Consider the following 18,672-nt stretch of genomic DNA (forward strand, 5'->3'; position numbering starts at 1 on the left):
ATCAAAATCATCAGATGTTCACGGCTTTACCAGATCTCTTCTCTGAAGTCCCATTATATAAGAATCTCTCCATATTTTTAACTGCAGGGGGTGCATTTCCAGCCCCACTGATCTTGCCACAAGGCCACTTATTTTCTTCAAACTCTAAACAAGAACTCTTTTCCTGATCAAACTACCCTGGATACTTTCACCCTCAACTCTACCAATTCCCAGTACAGAGGGAGTAGCACAAAACCCCTGTTACACAGACTTACTGATCTCTTGCTATCCAGTACATTGTATGGTTGCAGTTCATGGCATATTTACTGTTTCAGTGTATATATCAGCAGTGTCCATTAAACAATACCAGAGAGGATACAATACCAGTGAGGATGCACCATTGCAAGGCTCTAAGAAAAGGAGAATTGGATTTTTCTATTCCTTTTTTGAAGGTACATTCCTGCTTGCATTTCTTGATTGATACAGTCCAGTTCTCCAAGCAGCCATCTAAATCTGTCCATTCTGATATCCTTATCCTTCATTAACCCTACTCCACTGCATGAATCAGCTACTCTGTGCCTCACAATCTCTCTCATTGTGAATTTTTTTTGTCAAGCCATGGCACAATATTCCTCTGAGGCTACTCAGTCTTCCCAACAGACTTTTATGAGACCTCCCATCAAAAAAATTGTCCATCTCTAATTTCAGCCCAGCATGTGTTCAATGACTCCTCAGTCCTGCCATAACCTTGTTTTCAGATGAGACCTAATGTGCTGGTTTTGGCTGGGGTAGAGTTAATATTCTTCATAGCAGCTAGTATGAGGCTATGTTTTGTATTTGTGCTGGAAACAGTGTTGATAATTTGGGGATGTTTTAGTTATTGCTGAGCAGTGCTTACAGAGAGTCAAGGCCTTTCTTGTTCCTCATGCCACCCCATCAGCAAATAGGCTGGGGGTGCAGAAGAATTTGGGTGGGGACACGGTCTTTATCTCAACCCATGAGTCTCACTTTTACCCTTCCTATTCTCTCTCCCGTGCCACTGTGGAAGAGTGAGCGAGCAGCTGTGTGGAGCTTAGTTGCCGGCTGGGGTTAAACCACAACAGTCCTTTTCGGCACGCAATGTGGGGCACAAAGGGTTTGAGATAATGATAGGTTTAATTTGAATGTGCCAGATTGAATTTATAGCCGTTATTACTGTTTAGCTATTAGTTGGCAGGCTCCTGTGCTTGCCTTAAGGCTTGCTTGCCTTACTGTGTATTAGAGTCTAGCGCTTGTTAGTGGCTGCTTTTTGCTTACGCTGCTTGCTGTACTGCTGTACTGCTTATCATTACTCTGCTGTGCCTGGGAACATTTTGATAACATCAATGGCCATGCACCTGGGCTGGCAGATGGCCAGGACATCGCTGCTGTTTCTGTGCTCCTGCACTGGACAGGCTGGAACTCCAGTGTGAACTCGAGTCGAAGGGACTGTGACCTGTGGATGAGCCCACATGGGAGCAGGACACCCCAAAGCGTCTGTGGCCATGACTGAGTCCACATCAGAGCACATACATCTCGAAGCATCTGTGGCCGTGGTTACGTCTGTGCCACAGCAGGTATACCTCTGAAGGGATTGTGGCCCAAGGGTAAGTCCACACTGGAGAAGGTACACCTCAAAGCATCTGTGGCTGTGGATAAGTCCATGCTGCAGCAGGTACACCTCGAAGCATCAGTGGCTGTGTGTGAGGTCATGCTGGAGCATGGCTGTGGCCATGGATAAGCCCATGACTGAGCAGGTTCCCTGGAGGGACTGCAGCCATGGGTAAGGCCATGTTGGAGCAGGTTCACTTCTGAAGGGACTGTGGCTGTGGGTAAGGCCACGCTGGAGCAGTTATATCTCTGAAGGCACTGTCACCCATGGATGAGGCCATGCTGGAACAGGTGCACCTCAAAGCGACTGTGGCTGTGGATAAGTCTATGGCACAGCAGGTGTACCCCTGAACAGACTGTGGCTCATAGGTGAGGCCCCACTTGGAGCAGGTACAACCCTCAGGGACTGCAGTCTGTGGGTAAATCCAAGCCAGAGCGGAGGCAAGGGGAGGAGTACATTGCAATGTTAAACCCTATACCCTGGCCCAAAGGGACCAGAAGTGGAGATTGGCATGGAAATACCTTTAAATTGTTGTAACCCATGATTTGATTTGCCTGTTATATGTATTGCTATAGCAGGAACCACCTGAACCAATGGAGGACAAGCCTTACAAGAAGCAGCGCAAGTACAGCAGTGACCTGACCTGAGCTGGCTTTGGTGCCCAATAACTCCATGCAACACACTACCTCTCCTGTTCTGAGTGACCACCATAACAGATGGAGCCTAAAGTCATGGACTAAATGAACTCAGTGGACATTTTGTGGACATTTATGGACATTTACAGACATTTCACTGGGGTGGTCCAGAGACTAAGGGAATGATATCAGTGTATTTTATCAAATGATGCGAAGTGGGGGAGGTGCTCAATAAGGATGTATTGGATAGCATGGGACTTGAGCATGACACAAATAGTATGGAATAAGGGGTGGAGAATGTGCTGGTTTTGGCTGGGGTAGAGTTAATTTTCTTCATAGTAGCTAGTATAGGGCTATGTTTTGGATTTGTACTGAAAACAGTGTTGATAATTCAGGGATGTTTTAGTTACTGCTGAGCAGTGCTTCCACAGAGTCAAGGCCTCTTCTGGTCCTCATACTGCCCCACCAGCAAGTAGGCTGAGGGGGCACAAGAGGTTGGGAAGGGACATAGCCAGGACAGGTGACCCCAACTGACCAAAGGGATATTCCATACCACATGACATCATGCTCAGCATATAAAGATGGGGGAAGAAGAAGGAAGGGGGGACGTTTGGAGTGGTGGCATTTGTCTTCCCAAGTAACCATTAGACATGATGGAGCCCTGCTTTCCTGGACATGGTTGAGCACCTACCTGCTGATGGGAAGTAGTGAATGAATTCCTTATTTTGCTTTGCTTGCATGCATGGCAAAGCAAAATAAGGAATTCATTCACTACTTCTATTAAAGTTTTGTCACTTTTACCCTTCCGATTCTCTCCCTCATGCCACTGTGGGGGAGTGAGCGAGCAGCTGTGTGGGGCTTAGTTGCTGGCTGGGGCTAAACTATGACAGCTAGGCATTCAGTAACCAGGGTTTCTTCTTCTCTTTGGTGGTATAAAATTGTGTAGCAACTCAAAGGCACAGGTGCATAACAAGGCCTGTGTCATCTAGACTAGCACGTGAAACTGCCCATGCAAAGAGTATTAAGTGAATAGGATGAGATGAAGAAAAATAAGTAATAATAAAAAACCCACCAGTAACAACAACAATCCCTTTTCTCAAAAAAGCTAAGCAGAAAACAATTTTTCCATTCTGAGAAAATCTGCAGTGCAAAAAATCCACTTTAAAAATACCAAGAGATTGTAGGTTTTCATGAAAAACACAGGAAATAAGTCCTTTGTAGCCAAAAGCCTGGACATCAGAGTAGGCCTGTTAGGAATTAAGAGTTTAACAGTACCAGCCTCTGGCCAACAAAAGGTTAATGCTGTAATCTGGAATCTAGAACAAGGTTACGAAATAGCACAATGTACATGTCAAAGTAGAAATTTATGGAGTCCATGTGAAATGTCCCAGTCTGGAACATCCTGCCTATGGAAATTAGCAAAGCAAGTAGGAAGTCTCTATGTGCATGCAAATGTCTGTGTGCATCATACATATATGTACATGTGTATATTTGTGTCTATAGAACAGGATTGGCAAGAAATTACTGAATTGTGAGGTTTTTTCAGAGCAAGGACTTATTCAATTAGCAAAGATGCATGCTTAAGTGGTCATGTTGTCAATTACTGTGCAATTAAGTGCAATTATTGACAACACCCTAATTGCTGTATGAATGGCTTTTAGGAATAAATGGGTTGGTATCTACCTGTTCATGTTATTCCAAGATGTGTTAGGAAAGAAAACAAAAAACAATATGATGATAGGGATTCCCTTTAGACTTGTGTGTCTGGCATATCTCCTGCTATCAGTCAAGCTACCTGGCCAGGTGCTCATGTCATCAAAGGCTGCCTCAGTTTATGTCTCAGGGGGCAGAAGCAGCCAACTGACTGTTAAAAGCAACTAATCAGAGAAAAGCTTGGGGACATGGGAGACCAAGTTCAAGTATTCAGGCTTGACCCCAAACTCCTGGACCCACAAGGAGAGCCTGGATCATCTGTATCCTGACTCTCCTGACAGAGTCATTTTCTCTCTTACACTACGTGCCTCCCTGAAACTCAGTCTTTCCCAGGGCACGTTTCATAATGGATCAACTCATTAATGTCACTCTGAGATGCAAACCTGAACTGCCCCTGATTATGCCTCCATGACCAAGGAGCTTCCTGAACTCTTTAGGTGTCCTCACCTAATTGCAGTTGGGGTGACATCAGCATGGCAACTTCCAAGGCCCTACTGCTTGATATAGATGTGGCAAGTTCCTGCCACATACAATCCCCCAAAAATCTGGATAGTGACAAATCTGAACGTGCTGATCCACTGCCAGTGGCTCCAGGCAGGTTTGGTGGCTGAGAGTCCTCGCACCAACTTTACCCACCTGCAACACAGGCACTGATAGATGAGCTTCCTTTGCATTCAGTGGGCATCTCTAAAACTTCCAGTGCATCTTAAAATAGGAGTCCCAAATGGGCTTGATAAAGCAAGTCCGTATTCTTTCCTGAACTATGAAACAACCAAGAATAACTGGCACAGATGAAGATGTCTAAAGCTGAGTGAAAGGAGTCCCTCCATGTGTACATGCATAACCCAGGGAGGTGCAGACCCTGTGAGTCACACCAAGCCCCTTGCTGGAAGAGCAGGTTCATCCACAGTGCTCTCACAAACCTGTGGCACTGAGTCCCAGCTACTGGAGCTGGGAAAAGGTGGGTTTAGAGGGAACTCAGGGCTATGAAATAAAATCAGTGCAGTATAGAAGAGGCATAACATGGAGACCTTGCACCAAAAAAAAAAAAGGTATAATCTTTCTGGAGAATGGTTTGTTCTTCCACAGAGCTAGCCCTGGTTGGTTTGCATGAAGGACAGACTAGCAAGAGAGCTAAGCAAGTGACTTGTTATGAGTAATTTAGTCACAGAATACCTCTATCTCCTGTCTGCAGAACCTTCTGCAAGCAAAGAGGATCATCTATGGTCACTGACTTGAAATTAATACTTGTGTGTTCAGTAATGGAAATCTGGCTTCTGCAGAAAAGTTCTGCACTGCTCACTAGTGGACCTGGGTGAGCCCAGTGCTTTTAGTCTTGGCCTGCCAAAGTGCACAAACACTATTTCCCATGAAAAATTGGATCTCATCATTTAAGTGCAATCAATGCAACACACTGCAATGTACTGGGGATATACAAAGAAGTTTACCTGCAAGAATGTTAAAACACAACAAGGGAATAATACGACCAAAATAAATTCCCTTGAATAGTCAGGGATCATTGCTTTGTGGTTTTGCACCAGGATCTCTATGGCACAGCAAGAAATTGAGTAGAGAGTCCTAAAACAGACAATTACCTGTGTGCTTCACCCTCCCCCTCCCACATCTCTTAGTTGCCTTTTCTCCTCCAAAGGACCTCACATACAAAGACAACTGAGGCACTGAGGCACACACCCACATTCCTGCTGCCAGTTCCCCATGTAAGCAAAAGCAGGTGTCACAGGGAAATTGCACAGGCTGCAGTCAAACAGCAACACCCACCCAGCTGGGTGCAACACATAAGTTTCCATGGCGCTTTTCTGGCAAGACCTCTGCAGCTGCCCAGCTCTCCCAGCAAGTGTCCCCTCACCCAGTCCCCTCTTCTTCTTTCCTCCTGTCACTGTTCATCCGGCTGCACCACAGCCCTGCCCTGGGTACAGGTCCTGGATCCCACTGCTGCCAGGGAAGCATGTCAGTCCCAGGGGATGAGCACTTCTCCATGAAAGGCTGCTCCGGCCTACCGTGCCCAGCCCTTGTGTGGGCCAAAACATGGGGTGCACTGCAATTGTTACCATAAGGCAGAGCACCATGTAGACCTTTTCTGGTTACCCTTGCAGTTCATCTACCTGTGCTTCTCTGGGGACCCTCCTCCAGACATCCTCACATCACAAGGTGGAAGAAAAGTGCTTGTTCTTCTCTGGGGCTGATGCTTTTTGGTGTCAAAGCAGCACAATAACAAATGGCAGAGCTGACAGGGGCTGTGCCAAAACCAGCAGAATGGTATGAGGGTGTGGGCCATGACAGGATGGAAAAAACACCTACAGGAGATTAAAGGAGGAATTTCATAAGTCTCATGGTGTCATGTTGATGCCAACATGTCCCTGCTTGGCTGCCTGTGCCACAGGAAGGGGGATGCTGCTTTCTCTGGCCAGGGACACTAGCATGAGGGGAGGCAGGGCATAGGGATGGGATGAGGTGGAGGGTGGCCACGCACCATCCCCAGGGCTGGGGGCATCCTGGCCTGGTGAGGTCGTGGGATGGTGAAGCTGTGGGACAAAAGAGCCCCAGCAGCTGATCTGAGCCAAGGTGCCAGCTTTGAAGCTGTAGAGCAGGGGCTGGAGTAGAAAATTATCCAGGGCAAGGTGACACTCATGCAGGTGGGAGCAGGTGAGAGAGGCGCTTTTACAGAGGGGGTATTTAAAAGGTTCAAAAGGGCACAGGAGAAGGTAGAGGGAAATGCCGCCGTGGCTCAGCAAAGCTTTATCCCTAAGTGGATCCCCATCAGCCAGCAGGGAGATCTGAGTGCAGGCGTGAGAGATCTTTGAGCCAGCTTTGAAATCTGTCAGCTGAGCTTTGCCTTGCAGGCTGCTGTGGTGGAGGAGCAGCCCTTGAAGGAGATCACCCACAAATGATCTGCCAGGAAGGTGGAAGCCCCCAGTCAAGACCCTGGAGCTAGGAGAGCTGCAGCCCCTTGGCCACACCAGCTTCCCTGCTAGCTCTCTCTTCCTTCTTGCCTTCCGCACAAGGAAAGATGCCTCGCTGAGCCGGGGCACCAGGTTCCCCTGAGCCCAGGGTCACCCCCTGCATGCACAGCCCAGTGCCCAGCTTCCCAGCTCTGCTCAGACAGCCTCCACTGGAAAGCAGGGAGCAGGGAACAATGTTGAAATCCCATCCCAGCAGGATATTGATTTTGCAATAATAAGCCCCTTTATCTCTCTCGGCCCCAGGAACAGTTCTTAAGAGCATTAGCAAAGGAATAATCCATGTCATCTACTCAGCATTTTGAGCACAAGCTCAAGCATGGTTATTGTGTCCCTGGGGTTTTGCTGAGCCCGTTCATTCCCTGGCACATGTGACAAGACTTACCACTGCCAGCCCCGTGCTGAAGGCCACGCTTGTGGCACGTGCTTGGTCTCCAGCTATTTAGCACCAGGACACATCCAGCAGTGGGGAGGGGGACAGAGGGCACTTCCTTTGGCTCTTCTCACTGTCCTCCAGCCGTTGGCAGTGGTGGGGCCAGCTCATAAGCCCCAGCAGAAGGTACATGGGCACTGGGCTCCAGCTCAGCAGAAGGGCCAGTTCAGGTTTGGTCCCATCCAACTGGACAGGTGCATCCCCCTTGCCCACGGGGTTGCTGGTACCCCAGCTCCCAGCTGCCAGGAGATGACTCTGTACCCAGGGCATGCCCTGAGGCTGGCTCCTCTGCTGTCAGTGTTATACTCTCACACAGCCCAGCCCCGGCTTCAAAGCTTACCTTCATTGCACAAATGACAAAATCCCTGCAATCAGAAGGGGAAAGGAAAAAAAAAAAAACCAAACAACAAAACAAGAAACCAGCAATATGAGCTGGGGAGGACCCCCCCCCCTCCTCCTCAGTCCGTTCTCCAAGGGGAGCCAAGGAAAGCTTACCTGTTAAGAAGGATTAACCAGGAAAGAGAAGAAATTAAAGTAGTTTCTGAGCAAGACCATTATGAGTCATGGGAGACTGAAACAGGATTTCCTGAGAAAGCAAGTAAATCCCCTGGAGAGAAGCCCAGAGAGGTACCAGCACAGCCAAAACCAAAAAGGAGTGTCTGAGAGATGGACAGACAGAGAAACAGAGTAGGATTAAGGCATTCCCAGGTCCAAAGGCCCACAGACGTGACAAGAAACCTCTCTGTAACTGCAAGGAGGGGCCAGAGGACTGCTGAGCCGCCCTGGGTGTGAGTGAGAAGTGGTCCCAGTGCCAGGGAGGGACCTCAAGAAAGGTACAGCCACTGCCCAGCCCCGCAGCAACTCTCCTTGCTGCAGACCCCCTTGACGGCATCCCCGGGATGGGATGGGATGGGACAGGGGTTTCATTCCATCTAACATTTTTATTTCCCCCTTATGCACTGCAGTAAATCACACTAAGACCATAAGACACCTGTTTGGTTTTACGAACAGAAGCTGCCCACACATCCAGGGCAACATTTTGGCCTCCGAGACCCACTCAGGCAGCCATGCTTAGCCAAGCATGTTGGCTGCAGCTACAGGCCACAGACAAAAGAGAGGTGAACAAAAACCGACTGACAGAGCCAGAACATCTCCCTGCCAAGCTGTAAGCGCTTGCAAATGTCCTCACATCCAGCCTCTGAGGCTGCTGTATTTGTGCTAATGCTATTAATGAATAACTGCCTGGGTTTTAACCCTTATTCCTGCAGTAAGTCCCAGGTTGCCCCAGGACAGGCAAGGATGCAGGACAGGAGGGGCAAAGGAGACCCGCAGGGTGAGGAGAGCTTCAGGAGGTGCGAGGGGAGAAGATAGCCACAGGAGGGGACACTCCAAAAACCACCACAAAGCTCTGCTGGTCACACAGCTGGTGCACTGGCACAGAGGCATTGCCTGCTCCAAAACATCTTGGTCTCAAGAGCTCAGGCAACATGGGGCACCTTGTCTCTTCCTGGGTGCATGAGGTGGGTAGGGGCAGGTAAGAGCAACCTACATCCCAGGAGGCAAGAGCTAGTTGCTACTACAGCCCCTCCAGCTACAAAACATCAGGGCCAGACGGGCAGAGAGATGCCACGCAGAGGGAACCCCAAGGAAAAGGGAAAACAGATTTCTCTGCAGTTCCTGCAGCAGCAAAGCTGACAAAGTTGCTGCTATGAAACCCTTTTGATTCCCATGGCTCATATCCCATTCCACTGCTGTTTACAGAAAATCAGCCTTAGGGTCTGACGGGAGGGAAGAGACAAGCACAGGAGAGTCTGCAGCTCAGGAGTCTCAGCAGTGAGCTCAAGCATGGATTTTGGCAGGTAGAGCAGGATGAGGAGGAGGGTGCCCAATGTGCAGCTCCAGCACCCAGAGAGATGGTGACAGCCAGTCCTTGTAGGAGGGAGCTGTTAAAGATGGATCCCGAGCACTTGCTGCTTCTCACTCCCTTTCCCATGCCTGGTCTCTCTGCAGGGCTTCAGAGCAGCTCAGCCAAGCGGCCAGAGCAGGGCTGGCAGTGCTAGGAGCAAGGATGTGGGGTTTGTGCCGATGTGGAGGAGAGGCAAGCCCTGGGGGGAGAGCGGCTGCTAGCTTTGCTGCTCAAGGCTTAATGCCCTAAGAGCCCAGCTGACTCCTGCTCAGAAGCAAAGGGAAACAGCAGGCACTCAGGACGGCCAGGCACCCAACGATGCTGTGTTTCCCCAAACCATGATGGGACAAAGATTCGGGAAATGCATCGCCCTTTGCCTGCTGCCCTGGAGCTGCCTGAGCTTTGCCTGGAGTGATGATGCTGCTGGGCCCGGGACCGCCTCACCTGGGTCAGGACACATCAGAAAGGGGCTGGCCAGAGACATTGCCAATGGGACCTACATGCACAGCAACATCTCAGGTACTTGAGCGAGCGATCACCTGCCTCTCCCTCTGTGGGGCTGCTTGGGGCCCCACTGTGCAGGCACACAGGGTGAGGGGCATGGGGACGTGTTGATGATGGCTTGACGGTGCTTCTCCTTGCAGGTTCGGAGGCATGCCTAGGGCATGCCGTGGCTGCGGGGCTTTTCAGCCACAGCAGGTTCTGTGATGTGGGAGAGATGTGTCATATCAAAGGCAAAGTCGCTAGGCATAGGGAGAAAATTTAACACTTGACTATCTTCCTCTGAGAGTAAAGTCATCCTCCATGTTAACCTCTATGCATATCATGATGGACCAGCTCCCTGCCCAGGGGACGGGTGCACTGAACACATCTCTGTCCCCAGGGGCTGAGCTGGGACCCTTGGGAAGAAATGAGGATGGAGATTTTTTAAAAGCTCAAATGATCTCCAACTGCTGAGAGTGATTACTTTTTTTTAATCCACTCCCTAGAGCAGAGCACACACTGTTCCCCAATAAGTGGGACATGGCTCAGGGCTGCCGTGGGCTGACTGCCCGCCCAGTGCAGGCAGCCTGCCCACTTCTGTGTGCAGGCAGTGGCTCAGGGCAGCCCATGTCATACTATTGAACCCTTTACCTTCCCAAACCTTTATGAACTATATGTTGTTTCCAAAATGCCTGTTGCGAACAGTCACTGGACCACCTTATCTCCAAATCACAGTGAAGGATTGTTGGGGAAGGTGCTAGCCAGTGCTGGAAAATTTAACCATACAACAGATTCAGACCAGGCATCCAGGCAGCCTCCCTGGCACTGCTGAATTTACTCATATAGACATCTCCACTACCTGTTAACAATAGTGCTTGGACCTGGAGAAAGTCTGGGCTTACTTAACCTGATTTGTTTGATATCAGCCCCCCTGGAGGAGAAGCCTGCATCATCTCAGCAAAAGCAGAGGCAAAACAAACCTCTCTCTTGCATTAGTTTTACTGCTGCACTCAGAATTTCCCTCAAAAGTTCCCCCTAAGCTAGATAAAACACACTTCTTCCTGTAGGTTTTAAGCTTGGCGTAACTAGAGTTGATCAGAGTATTTTCCTTTAATTCAGGATATCGGTACCTGTGATACCTGTTACACAAGAATCTACTCATCCACATATTCTTGCCCTTGTGTTACCCAGGGTTTTTTTGCAAGCACACAGACTAGCATCCCTTTTGGAGCCTGACTCACTCCTGGCTCTCACCAGGTACTAGGAAGCTGGAAAAAGGACAGCACTAAAGATATAAAGGGTGCAAAGCATAAAGGATGATCTAAGCAGGATAACTGAGTAGCTCAGAATAGTTGTGGGTAACAAAATAGAAAAAAAAAAAAAAAAGGCTGGGATGGAAAAAGTATCTCTTTATAGCATAGGGTAGTATTTTTATTGCTTTGAGTTCCAGCCAACGATATTCTCCTGGAATACTGGGGTATTAAAAAATGCCTGTCCTCCTTCTCCTTTCCCTCCTAAGGGTTGCTCTCTGCATGCTGTCCCCATCCTGTACCTTTCCAGTCCCACTTCTGCTGTTCAGTAGCTGCTCACATTGCAGAGTTATGAGAAGACTTTTTTTCCAGATAAAGCCACTAGACTTCCCTACATCTCTCCTTTAGGATTACGCAAAAAAAATTCAGAGATTTGCAGCACTCTCAGGAGTGACACGGGCCAGGCAACCTTTTCAAAAGCATCACCAGCAGGGGCTTTGTCACCAGCTGCACTTTATGTCTCCCCTTCTCCCTCAGCACCATGTACCGCTCTGCCCCCACCGTGCTACGGATACTACTATGTGGACAGAGGCTCGGGCATCTTCCTGGGCTCTATCCTCGTGTACTGGTGCCAGGAGGGGTCCCATCTGGTGGGCAGTGAGAAGCTCTCCTGCCTCTGCTGGAAGACCGCTTTGTCCTGGAGCCACCCCCCACCCCACTGCCAGGGTAAGGAGACCCCTGATGTGACCCAGCCCCTGTGCCCACTTACAGGGTCTCAGTGGGGTGTAGGTGATCACCACCTGAGTGCTAACTCAGGATGGAAGGAACAGCCACCCACCCTTGCATGGGAGTTTCCTCACTCTGGCCAAGCCGGTGAGGGCAGGAGGAGGAGGTAGGGTGCCCCAGCCACCCCAAAAGGGGACAGTGGAGGTCCAGCTTGACTCAGTCAGTGGACGTCAGCACAGGTAAAATGTCATGCTTCAGCGGGGTCCCTGCAGCAGCATTTCATGAGCTGCATAAGGCAGGGGGTTGCCCAAGGGTGAATTTACCTGGCATCAGCTCAGCAGACAACCAGGCCTTCTCTCACTCCCAGTAACTGACAAGTCATCAAGTTGGGTCAAAACCTGGTACCGGCTGATGCTCAACTCTGGGTGCCGGGCACAGGGACTCCAGGGCACAGCTAAAAGCTTTCAGCAAGAGGAAAGCTGAACTTTGTAATAACCCAGCACATGCTGTTCATGAAAGCACATGCAGAGCACGTGCCAGTTGCAAATGGCCCTCACGTTTTTTGTGGTACAAGCTCATCGAGAACAAATGGCTTAATGTCGAAGGAACAAAGTTTATTGCTTTAAAAGCTTTCTCTCATGCACTGTGCGTTGTGTGCGTACATAACAATAATTTCAGGAAAATTGCCCTCAAGAAAGTTACATATTTTTGCAGTGGCAAGCAAAACCACAGTAGTTATAAATGCTGTATAGCTTATGCGTGAAATATATTGCTCATGCTAGACACTGAGAACCAAAGATCCAAGGCCCTTTCAGAAACAGTTTATGGGTAAACCTGTGGTGCAGTAGCTGGCTAGAAAACAAAATTTGAAATGAAAAGGTCTGCCACATTCACTTTTGCCTCTTCTCTTGCTCAAGATAAGCAAATCCATTTTAAAAAGGCAGTATCTCACGAAGGTCAAATTAGAAACCAAAGTGCTTCAACCATAGGATATCCCTGCAGGTGCTTAAACTCAGAAGCACCCCAGGCATCTTTCCCTTTAAAAATAAAACCAGAAATAAGGCAATTCACCTCAGTTCAGAGCTGTAAAACCTGGTTACACAGAGTCACTGTCTCTGTTTCATAAAAGTAAACACAGCAAAATAAAAGCAATGAACTTTGTTGCAATAGGTTACAGGTACTCCTGTAGTAAAACATTCATAAAGTTCATTAGCAAATCTTGTCTTCTCAACCCTACATGGAGGCTGCAGTTTGTGCACTGCTTAATTGAAGAAACAACTTGGGTGAATAAAACAAAAACCTTCAAACTTCAAATCACACCTTAGGTTCTCCAAAATAAAAAGGGTTTAAGACAGTTTTAAGAAAAAAAGTCCCCATGCACTTGTTCTCTTTGAAACAAAACCCAAATCTCTGTACTTCCAGAAGTCTTAGTTTCGTTATTTTGCAAGTGCCATAAGATTGGGGGTTTTTGTATTTGTGTATTTTATTACTTTGAAAACCTCAACATACCATTTTTGCAGACGTTAGCAAGTTCTTTCATATTATTTTGCCCTTGGGATGGGAGCCACTTCCCCAACTTACGCAAACATCATTTAGGTTCCCTTTATGGTTTGATCAGGATGTAATTCATCTGCTATTTCTGGACATTGGTCTTACAGCAGGTAGGGATCACACACTCAGATGGACTGTACACCCATCCAAGAAAATTCTGAAGGAAGTTGCTATTTTTTATGAGGGTAGTGAAGTGCTGGAACAGGTTGCCCAGAGAGGTGGCAGATGCCCCATCCCTGGAAACATTCAAGGTCAGGTTGGACGGGGCTCTGAGCAACCTGATCTCATTGAAGATGTCTCTGCCCGTAGGAGGGGGGTTGGACTAGATGACCTTTAAAAGTCCCTTCCAACCCAAAACATTCTGTGATTCAATGATTACATCCATTGAACTTTCCAATTAATTTTTAATTTACTTTTTAAAAATTTTACAAGTCCATTTTTCTTTCAAATACTCATGCTTCCTTAATTAAACTTATTTTTTCACCCTTTTAACTCTCTTTTTAAACTTTTTTTCCCCACCTTTTAAACTTTTAAAACTATTTTTCCCCCGTTTTAACTTTTTTCCCCCTCGTTTTAATTTTTTTTTTTTTTACCCCCAGCGAACAGTTAAGTAAAAATACACGTTCCAGGTAAAAACAAAACAAACCAAACACGAAAACCAAAAAAATTCCAAACAAGTTACCACCATTTTTTTTGTTTTATTCAGGGCTTAATTCCTGCTACTTTTGTGCTTTATGCAAGACACATCGAACATGTTATGCTTTCTGTGCCAGGTGATTATTTTACTTTAATTATCTGAAGAAAACATTCGTTTTTAATACGATTTTTCTTCCATTCGCTTCCTTCTTTATTAAGCCGGTGTGGCGTCACCCACGGTCACCATTTTTTTTAAAATGGTTATTAAGAAAAAAGACGCCCTGAAGCACAACTTGAGCTCACCCGCACGGGGGAGCGGGGCCGGGGGAGCACACACACACACACACACACACACACACCCACACCCCAGCCCCCCCCGCCCCGGCCCCGGCCGGGCTCCGCTCACCGCCTCCCCGCTCTGCCCCGCAGCCGCCCCGCAGCCCTCGGGCAGCGGCTCCCGTGCTGCGGTGGCCGCCTCGCTGCTCAGCGGAGCCGTTATCCTGGTGCTCTCCGTCTCCTTCGCCGTCTGCTGCTGGCGGGACAGGACGAGGAGGAGCCGCGAGGGGTGAGTGTGGAGGCTGGGGGAGGTGGGTTTGGAGGGGGCAGCCGGAGCTGAAGGAGAGTCGCTGCTGCCATCTGCCGAGACACCCACTCGGGGCACGGCCTCTTGCGACCCACCTCTCCCCTTGCGCGACCCTCCCGTTCCTGCATCAGAAACCACCTGGAGCTTGGCACGATCGCGCATAAAAAAAAGCTAAACCGCTGCTCCCAAGGGAAGGATGATGGAGACCGGGCTTTGCAAGGGGTCTCGGCCGTGGGGAGGCTGCTGGGGATTGCAGAGGGGGCTCCTGCAAGGAAACCCACGGCCCCTGCAAAGCTGTGAGCTTGGTGATGTACAAAATACTCCCATAATAGACGAAGAACAGGCACCACGTGGAGGATGGCCGGTAGGAATACCCCTCTTCTGAGGATAAATTCAGTGCAACTGCGTGTGCACAGCCCAGGGAGGGGGAAGGGAGGAGCATCCTCCGCTGGGAAGGATGGGGAGAGAAGTCATGGTGGGGAGCAGGGCTGGACCACACTTGCAGAGGGGCAGCGCTGCAGCAGCACTTCGCTGTTTTCCCAGCTTATGGTCCAGCAGGACCTGTTTGGTTTTGCCAGCAGCGGTATCCCGAACAAGGGATCGCAGCAACGGGGACGGTGCAGCAGCCTACCTCGGGACACAGCTTTAACCGAGAGCCCAATTCCTTATGATCAGAAGTGCACAAGGACAGGGAGTAAAAAAGCCTGCAAGAAAGAATAGCTCAGGCTCTCAGCAGGCACCACCCATACTTCTCCCCACTGGCCTACTCTTCCCTGGGCTAGCTGGTCCCTCGCCAGCACCCCTTTTCTGCAGGGCTGAAACAGCTTCGGTGCTTTCCTCTGGGAGTGGGAGAAGGGGTTCAAAACCACCAAATCTTTCTCAGGGGGGGTGGGAGGGGTGGGAAATGAAAACAGCCAGCCCACAAAGTGCAAAGAAAGCATCTTCATGGGCACGCCTCTCTCTACCTTGCAGGCAGCAGCATAGGAGGAAAGTCAGAGGAGGATGGAAACATGACCCCTCCACCCCTGAAATGGGGAGGAATGCTTTTGGGAGACTGAAACACTACCACCGGCGTGATTACCACCTCTCAGCCCTCTCCAGCTCCGTGTTCCCAGGGGCATTTGCAGGCTGTAATAACCTGGCTTTTCAAAGGTACCGCTCAGCCCCTGTGCTGGCACTACCCCCAGAGCTCCTCACGCAGGGGCAAGAGCTGTTCCTAGACCACCTGGGGGCAGGAGCAGCCAGATATAAAAGCCCACACTGCTTGGGCATTCAATCCCCTGCTTCATCCTGTCACCCACTCCCCACCTAGCCCCTAACAGCAATGAAACCCTTGCACCCGCTCTTTTCCAAGGGGGAGGTGAGCCAGAGGACCAGGGCTCCCCTTCGCCCTGCCTCAGCATCACCTGGGTGGGCTACAGGCTCCCATTGGTGCTGCAGCCCCATCTTACTACCCCCCTTCTCCCTCTTGCCTTTACCAGGAGCCCCGAAAACCTGCCAAAGCTGCCCCTGCAGAGCTGCTATCCTAAAGCACAGGTCTTGCCCCAGCTGGTGTTACAACCCAGCACACCACCGATCAACGCCCTGCCCAGCCAGACACCCCGCAACATACCGCTGCCTGCCATGCCCTGCCATGCCGACCTCCCCAGCCACCTGCTCCCCCTCTATGAGGAACATAAGCTCTTCAACAAGTTCAGGAAGCCGGTTTGAAAATTTAAAGTGCCATTCAACTTTTTTTTTTCCTTTTTTCTTTTAACGCCATCAATTCCTTGAAGCTCTGCAGAACTCAGGAAAGAATTTCACAAGAGCCAATTACTGCACCTGGGTTTTCAAATGGAGAAAATTTGACACTTCATGTTGAAAGGCTTTTCTGATATAATCCTTTTATTTCCCCCCCATGTCCAGAAGTGCACATTTCAAACAAGAGTTCCTGGGTTACAAGCTTCTTAATTGATCATTTTGCTGAGATGCATAAAGCCAAGTCTGAGCAGCTCCAGCTTAACCTACAGGCTGAGCATGTGCAGACTTTCAGGTTTTAAACACAAGAGTCTGATTTTCTGTTTAGGGCTCTTTTAAAGGCTGAAAGTGAAGACTGCCAGTTACCAGGAAAAAGGAATCTATGTCATTAGATAATTGGAAGCATTTACAATTCATTGCACTTGAATGTAGGCTGAGATTTAAAGGGGTTTTTTTGTGGTTGTTCAGAACTCCCCATATCCTCCCATTTCTACAGACAATCTTAGACTTGCAAGATGCAATGACAAGTGTGCAAAGACAGCCAGTCAAGAGGAAAACATGAATTTATCTTTAACACAAAGGACCTAGTACATTTGAAAAAAAAAAATCCAGCACACACTTGGGGTTTTCCATCCCTTCTCTCCTACATTAGAAATTCACATCAGGAGTATCAGGACCTACAGCAGCATCCAAGAGCTAGGTTAAGTGCCATCATTTGCATTCAGAAAGCAATGACTCCCCTATTTCTGTCCAGGATTTCCTGGGTGAAAGTACAGGGGCATGTTCCAGGCAACACACGCAGAGCCTGGCCAAGCAGCTTCAGGACACCTCAGCATCTATTTGCACTGCAGGACAGACTGCCCAACACAGCCTGGGCACACAGGGCTTGTTGAGTATGTGTGTGCACAGAAAAGTTGTTTTCTCTCAGGAGGTATTACAGCATAAGAAGAGGTGCTGGCAGCCCCAAGAGCTGCTGCATGCATGGGGGTGAGAATAACAACAAGCACCCCCAGCATCACCTGCCATCCAGTGCTCGAGGAAGCAAACTGTGATATTCAAACAATCCTGCTACAAAGTCTAGGAGTTTTAGTCAGCTGACTTCATTTCTATCAACATTTGCATCACATTTCAAGGAAAGATGCAAGGTAGCACATTTTGTGATGAGGCAAGACCTAATATCAGACATCTGGGAACCACTGCTGCTTCTCCCTGGAAAGAGGGATAGGGACACTGTTTTTCCTAATAATAAAAAATTAATCTGTTCCCATTCCACCTTCTATGTCTTCTTTTCACATAACCAAGCTATGGGAAGTCTGGTTGGTTGTCTGGGTTTGAAGGGGGAGGGAGCAGGGGGTAAAGCTTTTATAGATCCTTTGCAAAAGATGACAATGCCTGCAGTGACCATTTACCAGCAACTGCACCATGAGAAGGAACAAATCTTTAATTCTCCTAAGACAACTGAAGCTGTAGAAAGGACAGGAAAAACAGGACCTGCTCTGTGCTTCCCTTCAGCTCAGGTCCTAACCTTACCTTTTTCTCCTCCCTCTTTTTCCAGACAAGTCTAAACACAGGGAAGGGGAATAATCTTACTTCAAGGTAAATTGTTCTTCAGTCCCCTCCTGGATGCTCATGAGATTGCCCAGACTACTTGTGGAAAATGTGCTCTGCATGCACACACCAGCCATGAATTCAAATACAATGCTATGGGTGTTTTGGGCTCTCATGAGTACAGTCGGTGACACCGTACCCACGGACTATGCGTCCCTTCTGTCTCACCAAAATAGGCTTCATGGCCAGGAATTCAGACCTCGATCTGCCCTGGGACAGCCCTGCCCAATTTCTTGTTCATGTAAGAAGGATTTGTCTTGCTAAGAAATGAAATCAGGAAAAAAACAGAAGGGAAACTGAAGAGGATGGGAATGAGGCTTTTCCTATCAGTTTCCTTCTTTGTTCCTCTCCCTTGTCATGTTTTAAGAAATAAATAAAGCCTCACTACAGCTTCCCCTCTTTCCAAGGATATTCTTATTTAAAAAAAAAAAAAATACATTTGTGAGACAGTTTGCTGTTCCTTGGATCTGAGCTAGGTTTTAAAAGCAAGAGTGGGATTTTTTGCTACATAACGTTAAAGATTGACACCTGCTTTCACTGCAAACTGAAATGACACACATTTTAGATATAATCTTCTTGCCAAACATGTCCAGAAAAGTGCTGATTTTGAAGCATCATAACAAAAAGTTAGAATTTTCAATAAAAAACTGACAGTTTTTCACAGAGAGGAAACTGTCAACTTGAAACAAGCATTTTATACAATTGATATTTAAAAAAATTTACTTGACAAAATTGAAAAATTTCCTTGGGGTAACGTTTTCCTGACTTGTGTGCAAAGTTAAGCTTTCCACCACACAAATTTGATCCGAAAACCTTGGCAGACT

General features: G+C 48.3%; 1 protein-coding gene across 1 annotated transcript; it reads left to right on the plus strand.

The window, feature by feature from the left end:
- The first annotated feature begins 9,566 nt into the window (after positions 1–9,566).
- On the plus strand, positions 9,567–17,510 carry LOC141923776 (uncharacterized). The gene is made up of 4 exons (XM_074825408.1): positions 9,567–9,793; positions 14,350–14,485; positions 15,476–15,655; positions 15,985–17,510. The coding sequence occupies exons 1-4, from the start codon at positions 9,613–9,615 to the stop codon at positions 16,211–16,213; spliced, it is 726 nt and encodes a 241-aa protein (XP_074681509.1). The 5' UTR covers positions 9,567–9,612; the 3' UTR covers positions 16,214–17,510.
- Positions 17,511–18,672: the final 1,162 nt, after the last annotated feature.

Source organism: Strix aluco, chromosome 5, assembly GCF_031877795.1.
Source record: "Strix aluco isolate bStrAlu1 chromosome 5, bStrAlu1.hap1, whole genome shotgun sequence".
Taxonomy (NCBI): Eukaryota; Metazoa; Chordata; class Aves; order Strigiformes; family Strigidae; genus Strix; species Strix aluco.

What these genes read in the sequence shown, in the direction of transcription:
- LOC141923776 (XM_074825408.1), top strand. Translation starts at nt 9,613, where the DNA reads ATGATGGGACAAAGATTCGGGAAATGCATCGCCCTTTGCCTGCTGCCC. An exon ending in CATGCACAGCAACATCTCAG is followed by an intron (nt 9,794 to 14,349) that starts GTACTTGAGCGA and finishes TCTGCCCCGCAG; the next exon opens with CCGCCCCGCAGCCCTCGGGC. An exon ending in ACGAGGAGGAGCCGCGAGGG is followed by an intron (nt 14,486 to 15,475) that starts GTGAGTGTGGAG and finishes TCTACCTTGCAG; the next exon opens with GCAGCAGCATAGGAGGAAAG.